Below are 18,261 nucleotides of genomic sequence, written 5' to 3'. Positions count from 1 at the left end.
GTGGGTGGGTGGGGAGCCTGGGCAGTGGGGAGCCTGGGCGGTGGGTGGGTGGGGAGCCTGGGTGGTGGTGAATGGTGCAGCTCAGCCAGTGGGAACTGCTTGGCTGTGGAGGCCGCCTGGGACTTCGCTGTCCATCAGCGAGGGCTTTGGGGTCCTGGTATCGCCATCATTTTGGAGGACCGTTGTCCGAGTTTCAGGTTGGCAACACGGCGCCCCCTGCAGGCGGCGTTTTCTTGCTGCAGCTTCCTGCTCTGTGACGTGTGGGTTGGCTGCCCAGCCTCCTACAGAGGAATGCCACTGAGCAGCCTTGACTGCCACTGTGACAGAGAGCAGAAGGTGGTCTATTTTACTTCCTGTTACTTCAACCTTAGATATCAAAATTAGATTTGAATTAGTGTAAAAATGCAAAGTTAAGAAGAATATAAGTAAAATAATCCTTCTTTTAAATTCTTTCCTGTGAATTGGTTATTGGTCGTCTTTTCTGGTACTGGTTTTCTCGACTGTCCTTAACCAGCTTGAAGTCACTGTCCTAGCGATGCCAGCAGGGGTGCAGCAGCCTTGCCTCTGATGGAGAGAAGATTCGGGAGCCCTGCAGGCAAGCAGCCATTTAAAGTGCTCTTACAGTTTAAGAGGCATAAACACGTTCTAGATCTTTCTGTTAAATTAGATACACACATTCCAGCAGGATACTTTCATTTTTGCAAGTCAAAATTTTGCCTCATACTAAACGTTTTCATTTATGATATAATCGAGTGCCTGACTGTGATATAAAAAATAAGGGATTAGGTAAAACAGCAGCAGAAGCAACGAAACATCACATTTATTTCCTGCAAATGACCTGAGTAATTTCCACTGAATGAGAAAAATACAGGGTATGTGTATTTGTTTTCTATTGCTGCTGTAACAAACTCTGACTTAGTGGTTTAATTCAACACAAATATATCATCATACAGTTCTGGAGGTCAGAAGTCCAAAAACGGACCTTATTGGGCTGGAATCAAGGAGTCGGCAGGGCTGCGTTCCTTCTAGAGGCTCCAGGGGAGAATCTGTTTCCGTGCCCTTTCCAGCTTCTAGAGGCCACCTGCATTCCTTGGCTCGTGGCCCCTCCTCCATTGCATCGCTGTCCCTGCTTCTGGAACCCTGGCTCCCTCTGACCACAGCAGGGAAAGGCTAACCTCCTCAAGGACCCATGTGATGAGCCTGGGCCCACCTGGATAACCCAGGCTGCTCTCCCACCTCAGGGTCTTAAACTTACACCTGCAGAGTCCCCTTTGCCATGGGAGGTATCCCTCATGGGTTCTGAGGATCGGGGCGTGGGCATGATTGGGGGCCCCATTCTGCCAACCACAATATGGAAATACTTAGCCCAGAATTCCAGTCCGTGAGAGTATTTTTCAAATGTGCCGTGTTTGTTCTTAAGTCTTTAAGAAACTTCCACTTGGTACTTGATAGAGAAGAGGAGCATGTTTTGAGAAACCAAAACCCAGATGTGTTTGTCTGGATCGTCACCTGCTGTGAAAGCTAACCCCCTTCTCCTCTGTTTGTTTGACAGTGACAACCTGCTCAGGAGGGCAGCCTGCCAGGAAGCTCAGGTAAGCCACCTCATGTGACAAAAGTAACCCCCGTCTCTTCCTGCAGAACGCAGGCTCCTCCAGGGTGCCGCGCTGCCATGTGTCCACGGCTCACCGTGTATTGGACTAAGGGCTAACTGAGTGGAGCCCGGGGACGTTAGCCAGCTGGTGGGGAGCAGTTCCAGCGCCCCCTCCCTTAGCCTTGCTTCCCTGTGGGCCAGTCTCAGGAGCACGTCCTGGACTGGTTGAGCTCTGGGATTTTATTCATGTCTGTGTTGTCCTTGAAGATTGGGCTGAACCCTGAGTCATCCCTGACCTGAATAACCCCCAGGATGTGGATTCTGAACAGGTGTTACCTCCAAAAGTCAAATCTTCTTGAAGCTCTTGACTCACATTTTTAAAGCCCATCTCACCAGCTCAGCGGGCTCATCCCATGCCTATTGCTACCTGAGCCCATGATACTGTATATGTATCTGACTGTACTGGCTGTGGTTGAACGGTAAATCCTTCCAAGTTTAAGACCACCTTTTGGCTCCACCCTTCCCTCCACATTTGTACATTATAGCTGCGGGTGAATTTCCACAACTAGGCTGCCTTTTTGTTACATGTCATTTAAGCTTGTGATGTCAGAAATCCCAGAAAGAATACACGAAGTTGAAACAACAAACGGAGTCTGCGTTTAGTAGGAGAGGTGGGTGGGGAAGCACGCTGGTTTCTGCAGTGTGTTTGTGGATGACCGTGACAGCAGGTGCTGTTAATAAGTGCCTCTGATTAGTGACTGTGGGCCGCCTGTTCTAAACCTGTGTCTCAAAAAATTGGCTGCTTTTTTGTTTAAATGTTTTACCTCATATGGCTCTAAGTTGTTTCAGAATCAACTCAAGTACACTTTAAATTTGAGGAGATTCCCATGCCAAGCTAGCCAGAAGCCCTGGAGACCTCTGTTTTTCTCTTTAGAAGAGAGTAGGCAACCGGTCTGTCAGTCTGTCCTACTGCGGTAGCTTCATGGTGCTGTGATGCTGGAAGCTGCATCACCAGTATTTCAAACACCAGCAGGGTCACCCATGGTGGACAAGTTTCAGCGGAGCTTCCAGACTAAAACAGACTAGGAAGAAAGGCCTGGCAATCTGTTTCTGAAAATCAGCCAATAAACACCGTATGGATCACAACAGAATATTGTCTGATAAAATGCTGGAAGGTGAGCCCCCAGGCTGAAAGGCACTCAGCGCACACGGTGTCCACAACAATAGACCCAAGCCTGTCAGTGGTCATGAAGATGATGCAGGACTGGGCAGCGTTTTGTTCTGTTGTACATGGGGTCGCCATGAGTCTGGGCCGACTGGACAGCAGCTAACAACAGACGCACGTGACTGTCAGGTCCTCCCTCTCCTGTTTGATGTGAGCGCCTCCACGTCTGCGGGGTTCCGTCTCCTCGCGCTCTGACCCTTCACGCTGCCTCGTCCTGACTGCTCTGTAGAGCCCAGAGCTTAGAGCCGCCTGGGTTTGGAGCTAGATGTGAGTTCGAGGCCTGTCACTTACTCACTACCCGATGGTGAGTAACCGTCTTCCTGAACCTTGGCTCTCTCATCTGTGAAGGTGGGGTTTTTTAATACCCCCTTAGTTTCTGAGAACTCAGAATGACGTGTGTGAAAGCGGCAGGCACCAGGTGCTCAGGAAATAAGAGCTCTGTTTCTTTTCCTGCTACCCCGTCGTCGGGTGCTGTCAAGTCGATTCCACTCATAGCGACCCCATGTGACAGAGTAGAACTGCCCCACGGGGTTTCGTGGGCTGTCATCTTTATGGAAGCAGATCGCCAGGTCTTTTCTCTTGCGGATCGACTGGTGGGTGTGAACCACCAACCTTTTGGTTAGCACTGAGCGCTTAACTGCTGAGCCACCGGGGCTCCTTTCCTGTTACCATACATGGCTGCAAGGAAGAGGAGGGAAATGGAGTATTAGGTTTATCTTTTATGGGTATAAAGATAGGAAGATTAACTGGTAAACACCAAGATTCTTGAATAAGCTTTGGTAATCAGCCAAAGGAGAAAAAGATTGCACCCTGGAAACTGAAGATAAGTGGATTAAACTTCCCTCTGACAGGCCAGCCTTGCTGGCTGTGTGTGTACTGAACCTACACATCTTGCAGAGAGGAGAAAAGCTACTGCCCTCTCCTAAAACAAACAGAGCTTATTGTCTTCCATGGATGATGTCTGTTTTAATACAAGATCAGGGAAGAACCTTATTTTCCCGAGTAGATACGGTATTTGCGGGAAGTAAATTCTTTTGGAATGAAAGAGGATGTGTGCTCAGTAACTGAATAAAAGGACATTTAGTTACCCCTTCTCTGTTTGCCTTTTCAGGTGTTTGGCAGTCAGCTCATCCCTCCCAACGCACAAGTGAAGAAGGCAACTGTCTTTCTTAACCCTGCGGCTTGCAAAGGGCAGTTCAGTCCGGGATTTGTTATAGATTTGGTTTTTCTAGGGGGGAAAGAAACAGACCATCAGGCAGCTAGTGACATTGTGTGGGGCCAAAAGAGTTATCTTCTATCAGCAAGATTTGGTTATAAAGTAGAAATAACTGTTAACATTGAGAAGTAACTGTAAAACTAATGGATGTTTAACAGACTTGTCTAACTGAAGTTTAGTAATCATTTCTGAATTAACACACCCAGAGAAGCCTTATCTGCTTGGAAGTAGTGCCTTTGGGACCCACTGCTCTGTCGCTGTGCATCCATCACGCGGCCACCTCAATAGGGTGACTGCACTCGGCAGCTCGTGGGAAGGATGGAGGTTCGAGTCCACCCAGAGGCACTCAGCCATCGGAAACCCTGGGGAGCACAGCTCTGCTCTGACGCACACAGAGTCGCCGTGAGTCGGAGTCGGCGTACTCAGTTCAGAGACGGCTAGGAGCGCTGTGGGCTTGGGAGCTCAGAAGCGTTTTCTTCTGGAAGAAGTGGGCCTGGAGCTGGGTCCTGGAGGAGCCTGAAGCAGGCAGAGGAGGGCACTCACCCTTCCTGGCCGAGGCCACAGCCCCTGGCCATGAGGTTACAGGATGCCCTGTAAACTGGCCTGGTGGCCCAGAGGTCGGGGCAGGCGAGGGTTGTGCGGATGAAGGTGTGGGGAGTGGGCGGGCCAGGTTGCAGGTGGCCAGGCTGACGCTGTCTGCGTGGACCTGTGGACCTCGGGGCTCTGTGCTCAGGTGTGCCTCTGGCTGCTGCTTGGGCGCCCGTGAGTGCCCCTTCGTAGATATGACCTGAAGTCATGCCTTGTTTCCTTCTTTCTTTTTTTTAATATTGTGTTTTTGGTGAAGGTTTACGCAGCAAATTAGGTTCCCATTTAACAATACTTATTTCTTTTAAATCCAGTAGTTTAAGGGTTTTACCTAAAGATTGTCTGAGTGGGCTCTGTTACCTGGCCTGATTGAGTCATATTCACCCAGCTTTGTTGCAGCCACTTTCCTCCTCCATAAACACACTAGCCTCTGCCTGTCAATCACTCTCCCTTAATCCCGACAGTAAACGCCACCAGCCAGTAAGCAGGTGCTGGCACAACACAGTCACAGTGCCAAGATGATTAAGTGGTCGGTGGTGGCCTGCGGCAGGAGGTAGAGCAGAACTCAGCGTGGGCTTTGGGGTTTGAGGAGCCTGGTCTGCACATTGTTTTGTGATACAGCGGGGGTTACTTGACTTCAGTCCTCAGTATACCCACCTGTAAAATCAGAACAGTAATGGCACATACCTTGTAAAATTTTACCATATAGGATATGTGCTTTTGAGATTAAATGAGGTAATGCCTGTAAGTCTTCAGCATTATTTCCAGTACATAGAAGTCACTCATTAAGAGAAACATCCCCGCTAATGTCATCATTATTGACCGTGAGGCTAGGTCCCAAACATTCTGCACTTTGTTCCCCCTGCCCCGGAGGTGCTGTCCTCTGCTTCTGCCTCCTCTGGTAACCTGTGCATGCCCTGTTCCTTTAGAGGACTTGTCAGTCAGTAATTTGCTAGTTTCTGATCAAGAAATTAATGACGATGTGTTTAAGCTATTATCAGTCATTTGGACATCCTCCTTCTGAGAGATGTTTACATTTTTACATGTCGGTACATTTGCCTTTTAAAAAGTGGATCCTTGTTGAAAAGTATATATCACCACTCCTGAAACTATTGCCCTGAGATAATCTTCAAATCTTAAAACTTAAGTCAGAACTATCCCCTGAAGTCATCTTAAAACCAAACGGTAATTTAACTTAACTGGTAAAGAATGTCTTTGCCTAGAGCATTGTGCTCTTTTAAGATCTAACTATATTGGGTCAAATTGACGGCAACAACTTGAAAGGTTAGATGGGAAGCTTATGGGGCAGTGAGTTTATGTTGATGAGGGAGGAACAATACGGAAAAGCAGGGTGAGATGGCTGCACAGCTCGGAGAATGTCATCAATGTCACTGAATTGTACATTTGGAAACTGTTGAGTTGGTGTGTGCTCTGATGTGTGTATTCTCAGCAACAACAAAAAGAAGTTACAGAGAAAAGGAAAGTATAGTACCACCAGTTGCTGTCAAGTCAGTTCCGACTCACGGCGGCCCCACGTGTGCAGAGTAGAACTGCTCCACCGGGCTTTCAAGGCTGTGACCTCTCGGAAGCAGATGGCCAGGCCTGTCTTCCAGCGTACCTCTGGGTGGGTTTGAACCGCCAGCCTTTCTACTGGTAGTTGAGCGCTTAACAGTTTGCACCACCTGGGGACTCCAAAAGTATAGTCCGGTACCTTTATCCAAAGGCAAGGCCAGCTCTGTCACGAAAGGAAAGCCTGCCTTCTGGAGGCGCCGTCCCTCTAACAAGGCGAGTCCCTCCACGCCGTCCGGAGGCAGCGGCTCTGAAACTCTCCCACGTGGTTTGTGAAGCACTGTGTTCTCACTTTAACTGCCCCATTTTTGTCATCTTGGCGCTGTCCCGACGCATGATTTATAATTCGTCACGTAGCTGTTTCATTATGTAGTACTGGTTTAAAACTACATGAGCTTTAGGGAATGAGGTAACTCTGTGTTTAGCACATTAGTAAATAATGCATTAAAGAATAATTACTTTGTGTGCGTGAACGTGGAAGTTGTTACAAATACGTGAAGTTGTTACTTCACCCCGGTGCTATCTTGCCCTTAATTATAAAATGAATAATACATTTCTTACCGATAACATTTGCTTTTCAGTCTTTTATATGGAACATTAGAAGAAGAAAAAAGAGTCTTCACTTTTGTTTTAGAGATTTTCTGAACCCGTAGCGTCATGTAAAGGCACAAGTATAGGCCCAAATGTCCAAATCTCGTTTCTTAAACTAACCTTAAGGGGATTACAGATGTGTTGTGATTGATAATGGCAGATGGAGACTTCTCCAGAGCTTTGCTTCTTGGATATGGATTTGATCCACTTCCAACTGCTCCTTTCTTCCTTGTCAGTCCAGCAGTGAAAATGGAGATGTGTTTGCAGCAGCACTAGTTCAGCCCTCTATTGTTAGATTAAAACCCATTGCCCTCAAGTCTGTGCCCACTCATGGTGACCTGATACGTCTCATAGTAGAACTGTGCTCCATAGGGTTTTCAGTGGCTGATTTTTTGGAACTAGATTGCCAGGCCTTTCTTCTGAGGTGCCTCTGGGTGCACTCAAACCTCCAACCTTTTGGTTAACAGCTGAGCATGTTAACCGTTTGCACACTGGTAAACTTCCTATACTTGAACAAATAAAGGAAACCTGTGTTCAATAGTCTATTTCTTATTCTAGACTAGAGAAGATGGTTGGGCTTTTGTTCTCCCTCTTGAGGAGCTCATGTTGAAACAGTTTTATTTTTTCTTTTATCTACAGGAAAGCCAGGACACTGTTTGAAAAAAATGCTGCCCCAATATTACACTTGTCTGGCATGGACGTGACCATCGTCAAGGTGAGGAGGGCGCCAGGGTGTGTTTACCCAAGCTGCTACCCATGACCTGTCCTCCCTGCCGAATTCTTAGCAGAGATCCCTTGTCACCTAAGAAGACAACAAAAGAAGTTAGTACTGTGTCCTTGAGGAGTTAATACAAGCGATTTTGTTTTTTTAAAACATCGTCAGCTTTTCATTTTCAGAATAGGATTAGGTGGAGGCATGGAGAAGCTGATGGACCTTTCATCTGAGAGACAGGATGTGGAGTTCCTACTCTTAGAAGGTGAAGTTGTTATGGGCGCTATAGTTCCAGCGTTTTAACGTTTATTGAGGCTTGTTTTGTGGTCTAGCATGTGGTCTGTTTTTATAAATGTTTTGTGTGTGCCTTAAAAGAATATGTATCAGTTGTTAGGTACTATGTTCTATATAACCAAAAAAAAAACAAACCCGTTGCCATCAAGTCGATTCCAACTGACAGCGAAACCCTATAGTACAGAGTAGAACTGCCCCATAGGGTTTCCAAGGAGCAGCTGGTGGATTTGAACTGCTGACCTTTTGGTTAGCATCTGGGCTCTTGACCTCTGTGCCACCAGGGCTGTGTGTTCTCTATATTATATATGTCCATTAAATCAAGTTCTGTTAATTTTGTGGGCCAAATCTTCAATGTCTTTACTGATTTTCTTATCTGGTTTATCTATAAATTATAGAGAGAAGAGTGTTAGAAATCTCCTACTCTGCTTGTGGATTTATTTCTCTATGTAGTTGTCAGTTTTTGCTTTTTATATTTTGAGGCTATGTTATTCGGTACACTCAAGTTTAGAATTATTTTCTCGTGGCTTGACGCTTTCATAGAATGACTCTCATTAGCGCTAATACCACCTTTTTTGCCCTAGTCTGTCTTATCTGGTATTAACAGTAACTATACCAGCTTCCTTTGGTTAGTTTTTGCCTGGTATAATTACTCTATCCCTTCACTTTTAACCTTTTTTTGTCCTTACATCTTAGATGTGTCTTTGGTAAAGGCATGAAAACAGAATATTAAAAAAAACTCAATCTAATAATCTATGTCTTTTAATTGAACAATCTAGTCTATTAACATTTATTGTAATTATTGATATATTTAGATGTATTTCTATACCAGGTATCTATTGCTTCATAGCAAACTGCCTCAAAGCATAGTGGCGTAAAACAGCGGCTCTTCCTGTGCTCACGATTCTGTTGCTCAGCCGTCTGTGTTGAGGCTGCTCTCCTGCTGGCCTGTCCAGTCTGAGATGGCCTTGCTCACATGGCTGGCAGGTGAATGTGTCTCCACCAGGCCTCTTCCACGGTAGCAGGACTCCCTGGAGGAGATTACAGACATACTCTCATTTACCCCTAAATATTTTAGCATACGTTAAAAAAAAAGATAACTTCTCTATGTAACTGCAATGTCATTATCATACCTAGCAAAAATAATAATTCACCTAATATCACCTGATGGCTGTCTAGTCCACGTTCAAATTTCCTGGAACCTATTTATTATTTTTTTCTAATTTGAGATGTTTATAAATTATATACAAGTACTAATATATTATGTACATTATATCAAGTACATAGAAAATAGAAGTTTAAAAGGATGAGATTAAAAAATTAATAGAAATGCTAATGTTTTCTTCTTATACCTCAATAGAAACTGTTCCTCTGCAGGGTTTATTTTCTTTTAACTTTAATTTTGAAATAATTTCAAACTTAAGAAAAGTCAAAAAAGTAATTTGGAGAATTTCCGTATGTACTTTACCCAGATTCCCCAAATATTAACCTCTTACCATGCTTCTGTCGTTCTCCCTCTCTTTCTCTGTGTGTGTCTGTATACACGCCCGCACACACCCCCACACACACACCCCACGTACACACTCATATACACACACATACACACACACTACTATTGTTTTTCTGAATCTTTGGAGAGTAAGTTAGGGAAATATTGTCCCTTTACTCTTAAGTATTGACATTCTCTTACATAACCACAGAGCAATTATCAAAATCAGGAAATTAACATTGATATAGTACTATTATCTCATAATCTGTAGAATTTATTCAAATTAAGTCAGTCATTCCACTAATGTCCTCTGTAACAAAAGAAGAAGTAGTTTTTCTAGTGCAGGATTCAATCCAGGACCCCATGTTACACTGAGTTGTCACATTGCTTTAGCGACTTTAATCTGAAACAGCCCCTCGGTCCTTGTCTTTCTTGTCCTTCACGGTTTTGAAGCGTGCAGGTCACTGATTTTGTAGGATGCCCCTCAGTTTGGGTTCATCTGCTGTTCTGTCGTGTGCAGATTCAGGGGAGGTATTTTTAGCATAAATACCCCAGAAGGAATGCTGTTCTTTCTCAGTGTATCAGATAAGGAAGTTCTGGAAGCTCTTTGCATCAGATTATTATCCTGAGGTGTTTCAGATTACCCAGGCAGTGTGAATTTGTGAGGTAGCGTTACCTAGGTGAGGACCAGCTTAAAGTCACGAATTCTCCGGGAAGCGCTTGTTGGTGCTGATAAATCCTGCCTTTGCCTCACATGAAGGAGCCCTGGGGGTGCAGTAGCACCACTGTCAGGGAAAATGGGCGCCTCCTGCTGGACTCGGCTTCCCCCAAAGTGCCTGTGACTTTTTCCTGTGTCTCCTTAAAACCAAAGCATCCAAACTCGTTGCCGTCAAGTCGATTCTGACTCATAGGGACCCTATAGGACAGAGTAGAACTGCACCATAGGGTTTCCAAGGCTGTAATCTTTATGGCAGCGGACTGCCAACAGCTTTCTCCTGCAGCTCAGCTAGTGAATTCAAGCTGCCGACCTTTCAGTTAGCAGCCGAGCGCTTAACCGCTGCACCACTAGGGCTCCTTGTGTCCCTTTAGGCCATTTTTTATTTTATTTTAATTCATTTGGAATTCTCATCCCAAGATCAGAGCCAGTCGTTCCATTTTTAGAGTAAAAAGTAGGACGATTCATCTTCAATGAAACATAGCAGTGTAGGGACTTCTGCTTCCCCGTGTGAACTGTGAGTCAGTGCTGCGCTCGGCCTTGTGGCCTCAGGTGCCGCGGCCCGTCTGCAGTCCACGTCCGCCTGTTAGAGTGTCCGCTGGTACCAGTGCTGGAGTTGATTCCGCTCCATGGCGACCCGTGTGTGTCAGAGCACAGCTGTGCTCCACGGGGTCAGCGCAGCGTCAGCTGGAGAGAGCATTGTCTGCGTTAGTTGTTGAACTGCGTCTGTTAAAACGGCGTGTTTGGTTTCCGAGGCGTACACCTCACTGGTGGTTAAGTGGCTCGTTTAAGTCTGCGCACGTGTCTGAGATGAACTGTCCTCAATAAAAATACTTCGTCTTAGATGCCGTTCTTTGACTACTTGGAATCATACTTGTGCTTCATTATGTCCAATCATTGCAAAACAGTAGGCACCTCCTCTTACCTGCCACAGTACCTGCTGTGTACAGTCACCTGCGAGCTGCTTTACAACAGTGTTAGGAGGAAGCTGTTGGTACCCCTCCCCCAACTCACACACTTTCCTTGAGAAGGAAATTAAGATCCCGAGAGGTTAAGGCCACTCAGCTAAAAAGTGGCAGCATTGAGATTTACCCTAGGTCCCTTGGGCTCCGGCATCTGTCCTCTTTTCATTCTGTCTGTGCTCCCTGTTGGCACATACACTTGGCTTCCTGCTGTCGGGCGGGAGGCCCCAGGCAAAGGACCGGGTGGAACCGGCCCTGGACTGGAAACGTGGCCTGTGACCAGCTAGCTGTATACCCGGACAAATCACTGGGCTTGGGTTTTCTGTTTGTGAAACAAGGAGCTGACTTGTCCGAAGTCCCTGCCAGCTCTAAGTGTCTATACATAGTTACATAAGTGCTATGTTAGCATTTTAGTTTTTCATGCCTATCAATTATGTAGAATTTAAGAAGAGATGCGATATAAAACTTAAAGAAAATATCTCACATCACTTAGCCTTTGTCCTTGTGGTCCTAGGGTGATAAAATTACCCAAGGCTTCCTTTGTATTTCAGACGGATTATGAGGGACAAGCCAAGAAGCTCCTGGAGCTGATGGAGCACACAGACGTGGTCATTGTCGCCGGAGGAGACGGGACTCTGCAGGAGGTATGACTGATTCCGTTTGAAACTACCCTGCAGGTGAGGAGAATGGAGGTGAGGTCTCAGAGCAGTGGCACAGAGTGATTTGATTTAAGGAACTTCCTTCTTTGTGGTCCATTCTCTTAGGATTTGTTCCTCTGAAGGAAGTAGAGCTTGAAATTTTCTTCATGCACTCTTACTTCATTGCTTTGTGTAAGCCCTCTACCCCTCACCTAGAAGATTCTTTTTACATTTAAATGCGATTAAATGGAATGACCCAAGAGACTGAATGGTGCTGCTGGGTGGGATAAGCTTGTTATATTTTGGAGGCTTTTATGACGTAGCCCTCTTTGTGATGGGATCATAGTTTCATCTGTGAGGAATGCTTCTTGTAAGATAAACTTAAGTAAAGGTTCCTTTGAAAACAAGTGTGCCCATTCTCACAGGTAATGTTATCTCTGAATGTACAGTACAGGAAGAGGTCCACATGTTCAGATCTCGGCACCTGCCTTTGCTTTAAAATCATGGGTCCTGACTGCTTACCTTTGGCCCAATAAGGACAGGAGGTAGATTGCCCTGGAAATGCTGTTCTTTTCCCTGCAGCCGCCTAGCACATTGGTCGCATAGACGCCCTAAGGAGCCCAGTGCAGGCGACCCGCCACTGCTCCAGCATCGATCCTGCACCCCTTACTCCACACCTGTACCTCATTTCTGGCCACCTTTGCCACCACTTGGTGGCTTCCATCAGCTGTCAGGGATCTGACGGGATCCGAAGCTAGCCGCAACCAGGGCCTAGTCCTGTGTTTGATGTAGCAGTTATGGGAGTCTGAGTGAGCTTCTTTGAAAAAGTCTGTGCTAATGATCTTGTAATTGTTTTTATGGCTTTCTAATGGAGTGTGAAGAATACTTACAGAGTGCCAAGCAAGAATGAAGTAGACCTCACGGCAGCCCACCCCACTTACCCCTGAAGTCCAGTGAGGTAGAGAAAGGGGAGGGACTTGCACCAGCCTTTCTGGTGATGTGGTGGTTAAGTGCTTGGCTGTTAACCGAAAGGTTGGTGATTCAAACCCACCGGCTGCTCCTCGGGAGAAAGATGTGGTAGTCTGCTTCCCTAAAAATTTATAGCCTTGGAAACCCTGCAGGGCAATTCCGCTCTGTTGTCTAGGGTCACTAGGAGTTGGAATCGACTCAGTGGCAACACGTTTGGCGTTTGGTTTTTACTTTACAAAATGCATTTAAAGAAAGATGCGAAACTGCGCATCTGGTATAATCACCTGTTAGTCATCTAGTGCTGCTGTAACAAAAATACCACAAGGGGGGCTTTAACAAAGAGAAATTTACTCTCTCACAGTCTTAAGAGCCTAGAAGTCCAAATTCAGGAAACCAGCTCCAGGAGAAGGCTTTCTCTCTCTGTCGGCTCTGGGGGAAGGTCCTTGTCATCAATCTTCCCTGATCGAGGAGCTTCTCAGCGCAGGAACCCCGGGTCCATAGGACGTGCTGTTCTCCTGGCTCTTGTTTCTTGGTGGGGTCCCCATGTCTGTCTGCTGGCTTCTCATATCTCAGAAGAGATTGATTAAAAACACAACATAATCTTGTAGATTGTGTCCTGCCTCATTAACATAACTGCCTCTAATCCTGCCTCATTAACATCACAGAGGTAGGATTTACAACAGGTAGGAAAATCACATCAGATGACAAAATGGTGGACAATCACACAATACTGGGAGTCACGGCCTAGCCAAACTGACACACATTTTTGGGGGGCACAATTCAATCCTTAACATCACCCAAGACAACCAAACCCACTGCCATGGAGTTGATTCTGACTCACAGTGACCCTATGGGACAGAGTAGAACTGCCCCATAGGGTTTCCAAGGCTGTCATGTTTACGGAAGCAGACTGCCACGTCTTTTTCCCAAAAAGCAGCTAGTGGGTTCAAACCACCAACCTTTGGGTTAGCAGCCGAGAGCTTAACCACTGCACCACCAGGGCATGTAGAAATATGCACTGATTAACAAAAGGATTGGGAAGAAATATACCAAACTACACACAAGTTATTGACGGCCATCCACAGGGGCTGTTAGGAGGGATTGTTTTCCCTTCAGGTCTTTTCCACAGGTTCTGTAAGACGTGTGCTGTATTTATAGAGAGAAAGAAAGAAATTCTCTAGATGTTAGAATTCAAAATACTTTTTAATGGAGGAAGTACCCTCTCCTTGTCTTCGTCAGTAAGAAAGTGTACAGAGCATCTCCTTATCTGAGCATAGTGAGCCCTTAGTTTGCCATGTGTGTTATTTCATAGTAGTGAACCAGCGTCTTTTGCGTAATTGATGTGTGCATCACATTTATACCCATTTCACAGAGCTTACAACGTAATTCTGCTAATATAACCTGGAGTTTTTATAATTATTTTATTTTCATCTTTTTTGTATTCCTAGGTCAACAGTAAAACCTCTGATTTAGCACTGTTCTTACTGGAGAGTACCTTGTGTTGTAAGATCCCATACTTTTTTTGACAGAATTTCTAGGAAGAAAATAGAAATGAGTTTATGGTTGGTGAAAACTGAATCAAATTCTTTTATGATAAAGGAAATACATGTAGGTTATAATATATTTTTTTTTAAACTTTGTAGGTTGTTACTGGAATTCTTCGAAGAGTGGATGAGGTGAGCTTGAAAGAAAGAGTGATTGCATTTCAGCTTTTCCTTTTATATTCTTTTTAACTCTTTCTACTTTCTTCCTTTATGTTTTCTCCTGTTTTATATTTTAAGGCAGGCACAAACTGGGTTTTAGAAAGGAAGGTACTGCTGCCTGAAGCCTAGAGTACCTGCATTAACCACTGTAGGCTTTCCTGCTTTGAGAACCCAGAGTAGCCAATAGCTTTTACCAACGGTTCCTTAACATATACAATCTTCTATAGAATGTTCTTTTCAATGAATTCCTTCCTAAATAAATTATGGTATATTTATACATACTGGAAGCCAACCTGAAACCCAGAACCCATTGCCGTCAAGTCAATTCCAACTCGTAGCGACCCTGGAAGCCATATAGTAGGTGAATGAGTGAATTAGATCTATAAATATCTGCATGGTTAAATCTCAAAGATACTGAATAACAAAGGCAGGTTACCAAAGGATGTTGTGCATTTCTACAAAGTTTTAAAATTCAGAAAACAATACCACATGTCATTAACGGATGCCTAAATAAAGGAGCCCTGGTAGTGCCATGGTTTCTTGCTCGGCTGCCAACCCAGAGGTTGGCGGTTTGAACCTGTCAGCTGCTCCGCAGGAGAAAGATGTGGCAGTCTACTTTCGTAAAGATTACAGCCTTGGAAACCCTAGGGGGCAGTTCTGCTCTGTCCTGTAGGGTCACTATGAGTCGGAATCAACCTGATGGCTACAGGTTTTTTAAATATGTAGTGAAAGAATAATAACAGGGTGAAAAGGAATCACTCCACCTTAGGATAGTGGTTACCTCTGGGATGGAAGAGAGGTGGGTGGGTGAGAGGGGACTTCAACTGTATTGGTATCATTTTATTTATTAAAGGAAATCTGAAGCAAATATGGCAAAATGTTAACATTTGTTCAATCTGGGTTGTGGGTATGCAGGCATTTTTACAGTATATTATGTACTTTTCTAAAATAGTTAGAAATATTTCATAAATAACAACTACCAAAAAGAATATCTTTCTCAATCCCTTTGTTAAAGTTGAACTGCTTTAGCCCTCGCCCCCAAGTCCCATTTGTTAGTGACCCAGGGGTAGATTGGATCCAGCCTGTAATGTAGAACATCACACTCAGAAGAGCCTTTAGGAACCGTCAGGTGTCTGTCGTATCCGTGGCGTTCCATTAAATCAACTGCTCTGCCCTTACCTTCACTTCCTTGGACTTACCTGTCCTCTTCACGTCATCTATACTTGAGATGGTTTATAAACCTGTTATCAGCCTCCGTACAAATGTCAGACATTCTTGGCTGAATTTTATCTGCAGCTTTTTCAAAGATTGTCGCACTCAAGCATTTACCTAATATGTTCAAGACCCTCATTGACTTTGCTAAATTTCTATCAACCAGTTGCCATTAGTGAGTTCTCAAATATTTCTCTGAAATTCTAGGTGATTGTGTTTTCATGGACGTCCGTGTCTTGAAAACTGCTCTCTTGGTGTTACCTGATTCCTCCTCTAGGGGTTTGGGGAGGGTAGTGGACACTCCCCTGCCTGTCTCCTCAGCCTGATCTTCTCCCCACAATTATAAAACTTTTCCTCTTCTTTTTTTCCCCAGGCTACCTTCAGTAAGATTCCCATTGGCTTTATCCCACTGGGACAGACGAGTAGTTTGAGTCAGACCCTCTTTGCCGAAAGTGGAAACAAAGTCCAGTAGGTCGTCAATGTGGGGTATTGCTGGGTGTGGGTCAGTGAGCCTGGGAAGGAGAAGTTCACGTGTGTGTGGTGGCACTCGGTTTTCAGTTTTGATAACCCGAAACGTGAAATAAGTAACGGGAGGGCCCGGGTCAGTGTGCAGCCTGTTGGGTTGTGGGCTGGTGACCTGATGCTGAGTCCCGAGGCCAGGGATGGAGATGAGCACTTGATGTCCTTTGACAGCACCCCTCGTCCAAGCTGCTTCCTGCTTTTACCTGTTCGATTCCCTAGGGAAGACGGTTTGCACTTATCGCTTGTTAAGCATACATCCCTGGTGAAGGCCGAACCTGCAGCCTTGGCTTCGTTCTCTTGATGATGTCAGTGGCTCAGACAACTAAATATAGTCACCTCCTTTGGGGAACGACAGACGTGGTATAGACGGTGGGGATACAGTGACTGGGAAAGCTGTGTAGCCCTGATATCTGAGTTAATTTGCTGTGGGTCTCACGTCTCTGCAGGAGCCGGGCAAACTTTTGTTGTTATTATTTTTCCTGGAAGCATTGTGTAAACAAAGCTCTCGTCTTTTAAGAAAGTAGAGATCTTAAATTTGAGTCCTGGCTTTGACAATGAATTAATGATATCATCTTGAGCAAATAATGTTTGCCTCTCAGTGTCAGCAGCTCATGTCAGCTTTGTGACACGTTGGAGGAGGCCAGTGAATAAATATTTGTTGATTGAATGAATTAAAACTTCCTCCCGACTTTTCTGGCTCTAACATTCTAGAGTCAATAACAATGTAATATTCAGGTGATTTTTTTTTGTTTTGGGTTAGGGATTTTTTTTCTCTGATTTGGAATTCTTTGATTAACCTGGGTTTTTGTGGATTTATTTGATTTATTTTTTTGTTGTTGGAATTTTAGGAGTCAACTGGTATACCTTTTAACACTCTGTATTTATTCCTCCGTAAAAGCCTTGGACCATTTATCAGGCCCTGGGCAGATGCTGAGAAGGCCGTGGTGGTTCAGTGGTAGAATTCTCGTCTTCCATGCCGGAGACCCGTGTTCAATCTCCAGCCAGTGCACCTCATGCACGGCCATGTTGGTGGAGGTTTTCGTGTTGCTGTGATGCTGAACAGGTTTCAGCAGAGCTTCCAGACTAAGACAGCATAGGAAGAAAGACCTAGTGATCTACTTCTGAAAATCAGCCAGTGAAAACCCAGTGGGTCACAACAATCCAGTCTGCAACCAGTCAGTGGGATGGTGCAGGACCAGGCAGCATTTCCTTCTGTTGGGCGTGGGGTCGCTGTGAGTCGGCGGCTGACTCCAGGGCAGGTAACCACAGCAGGCGTACGCACAGACAGATGTCAGTCCTTCATTAAAACTTCCCTCATGCTGCAAACCTTAACATAATGGGGAGGGTTCACTTATTTACCGACCATCCTGAGACCTAAGTCACGTGGGAGGCCACTTCAGTTAGCCATTCTTTTTATTCCCAGCTTAGCAGTTCTGAGGGGCAGTAGAGATAGCAAACAATGAGTTACTCAAACACTCTTATCTGAGGTAAATCCTATCTGGTTTCGGTCTTGGTTACTTTAAAGAGCTTGTCTTTCTCTCCTGTCAGCATTGATTATTTGAACTGCCTCAGTTGACACTCCCAAATAGCATACGTCAGCGATGCAGAGGTAGACGTTCTCCTCAGAAGGAAACAAAAATCTTCAGAACCCCTTGCCTGTCCTAAAGCCACTTTACGCCAAGTGTGGCGAGCAGGGTCTGAGTGGATAGCAGTTTTTTGGAGGCTGATTTTCCTCCGTAGTTAATGTTGTTGCTGCTTCTATTTATAATGTAAACATTTATAACACTCAATTTATAAGCATGCCCCAGGGCTCATAGGTGCTGAGGTAAGTGGGTCCTAAGTGCAGCATTCTGTAGACCTCCGAGCAGGGCAGGTGCCTCCAGCTACTGAGAGAGAACCAGGCTTTGCCCTTTGTGCTGCTGTCAAGCCCTGTTGAATTATAATTGCTTCAGAAGACCAAAGAGCCTTGACTCGGGGAACATCTAGCTCAATTGGCATAACACAGTTTATAAAGAAAATGTTCTACATTCTACCTTGGTGAGTAGTGTCTAGGGTCTTAAAAGCCTCTGAGCAGCCGTCTAAGATACTCCAGTGGTCTCACCCATTTGGGAGCAAGGGAGAATGAAGAAAACAAGATACAAGGGAAAGATTAGTCTGAAGGACTAGTGGACCACAACTACCATGGCCTCCACCAGACCGAGTCCAGTACAACTAGATGGTACCCGGCTACCACCACGGACTGCCCTGACAGGGATCACAACAGAGGGTCCC

At 45.2% G+C, this 18,261-nt stretch overlaps 1 protein-coding gene across 1 annotated transcript in view; it reads left to right on the top strand.

The window, feature by feature from the left end:
- AGK (acylglycerol kinase) overlaps window positions 1-18,261 on the top strand; it is an 84,026-nt gene that overhangs the window by 29,958 nt on the left and 35,807 nt on the right. Inside the window, exons 3-8 of the mRNA XM_023736873.1 lie at window positions 1,553-1,592; window positions 3,928-4,007; window positions 7,417-7,492; window positions 11,498-11,590; window positions 14,197-14,229; window positions 15,842-15,936. Coding sequence (XP_023592641.1) covers window positions 1,553-1,592; window positions 3,928-4,007; window positions 7,417-7,492; window positions 11,498-11,590; window positions 14,197-14,229; window positions 15,842-15,936 — 417 coding nt within the window. The remainder of the gene's footprint in view (window positions 1-1,552; window positions 1,593-3,927; window positions 4,008-7,416; window positions 7,493-11,497; window positions 11,591-14,196; window positions 14,230-15,841; window positions 15,937-18,261) is intronic.

Source organism: Trichechus manatus, unplaced genomic scaffold (genome assembly GCF_000243295.1).
Source record: "Trichechus manatus latirostris isolate Lorelei unplaced genomic scaffold, TriManLat1.0 scaffold00093, whole genome shotgun sequence".
Taxonomy (NCBI): Eukaryota; Metazoa; Chordata; class Mammalia; order Sirenia; family Trichechidae; genus Trichechus; species Trichechus manatus.
The sequence above is the reverse complement of the archived record's forward strand: the minus strand, read 5'-3'. Positions and strand labels throughout refer to the sequence as shown.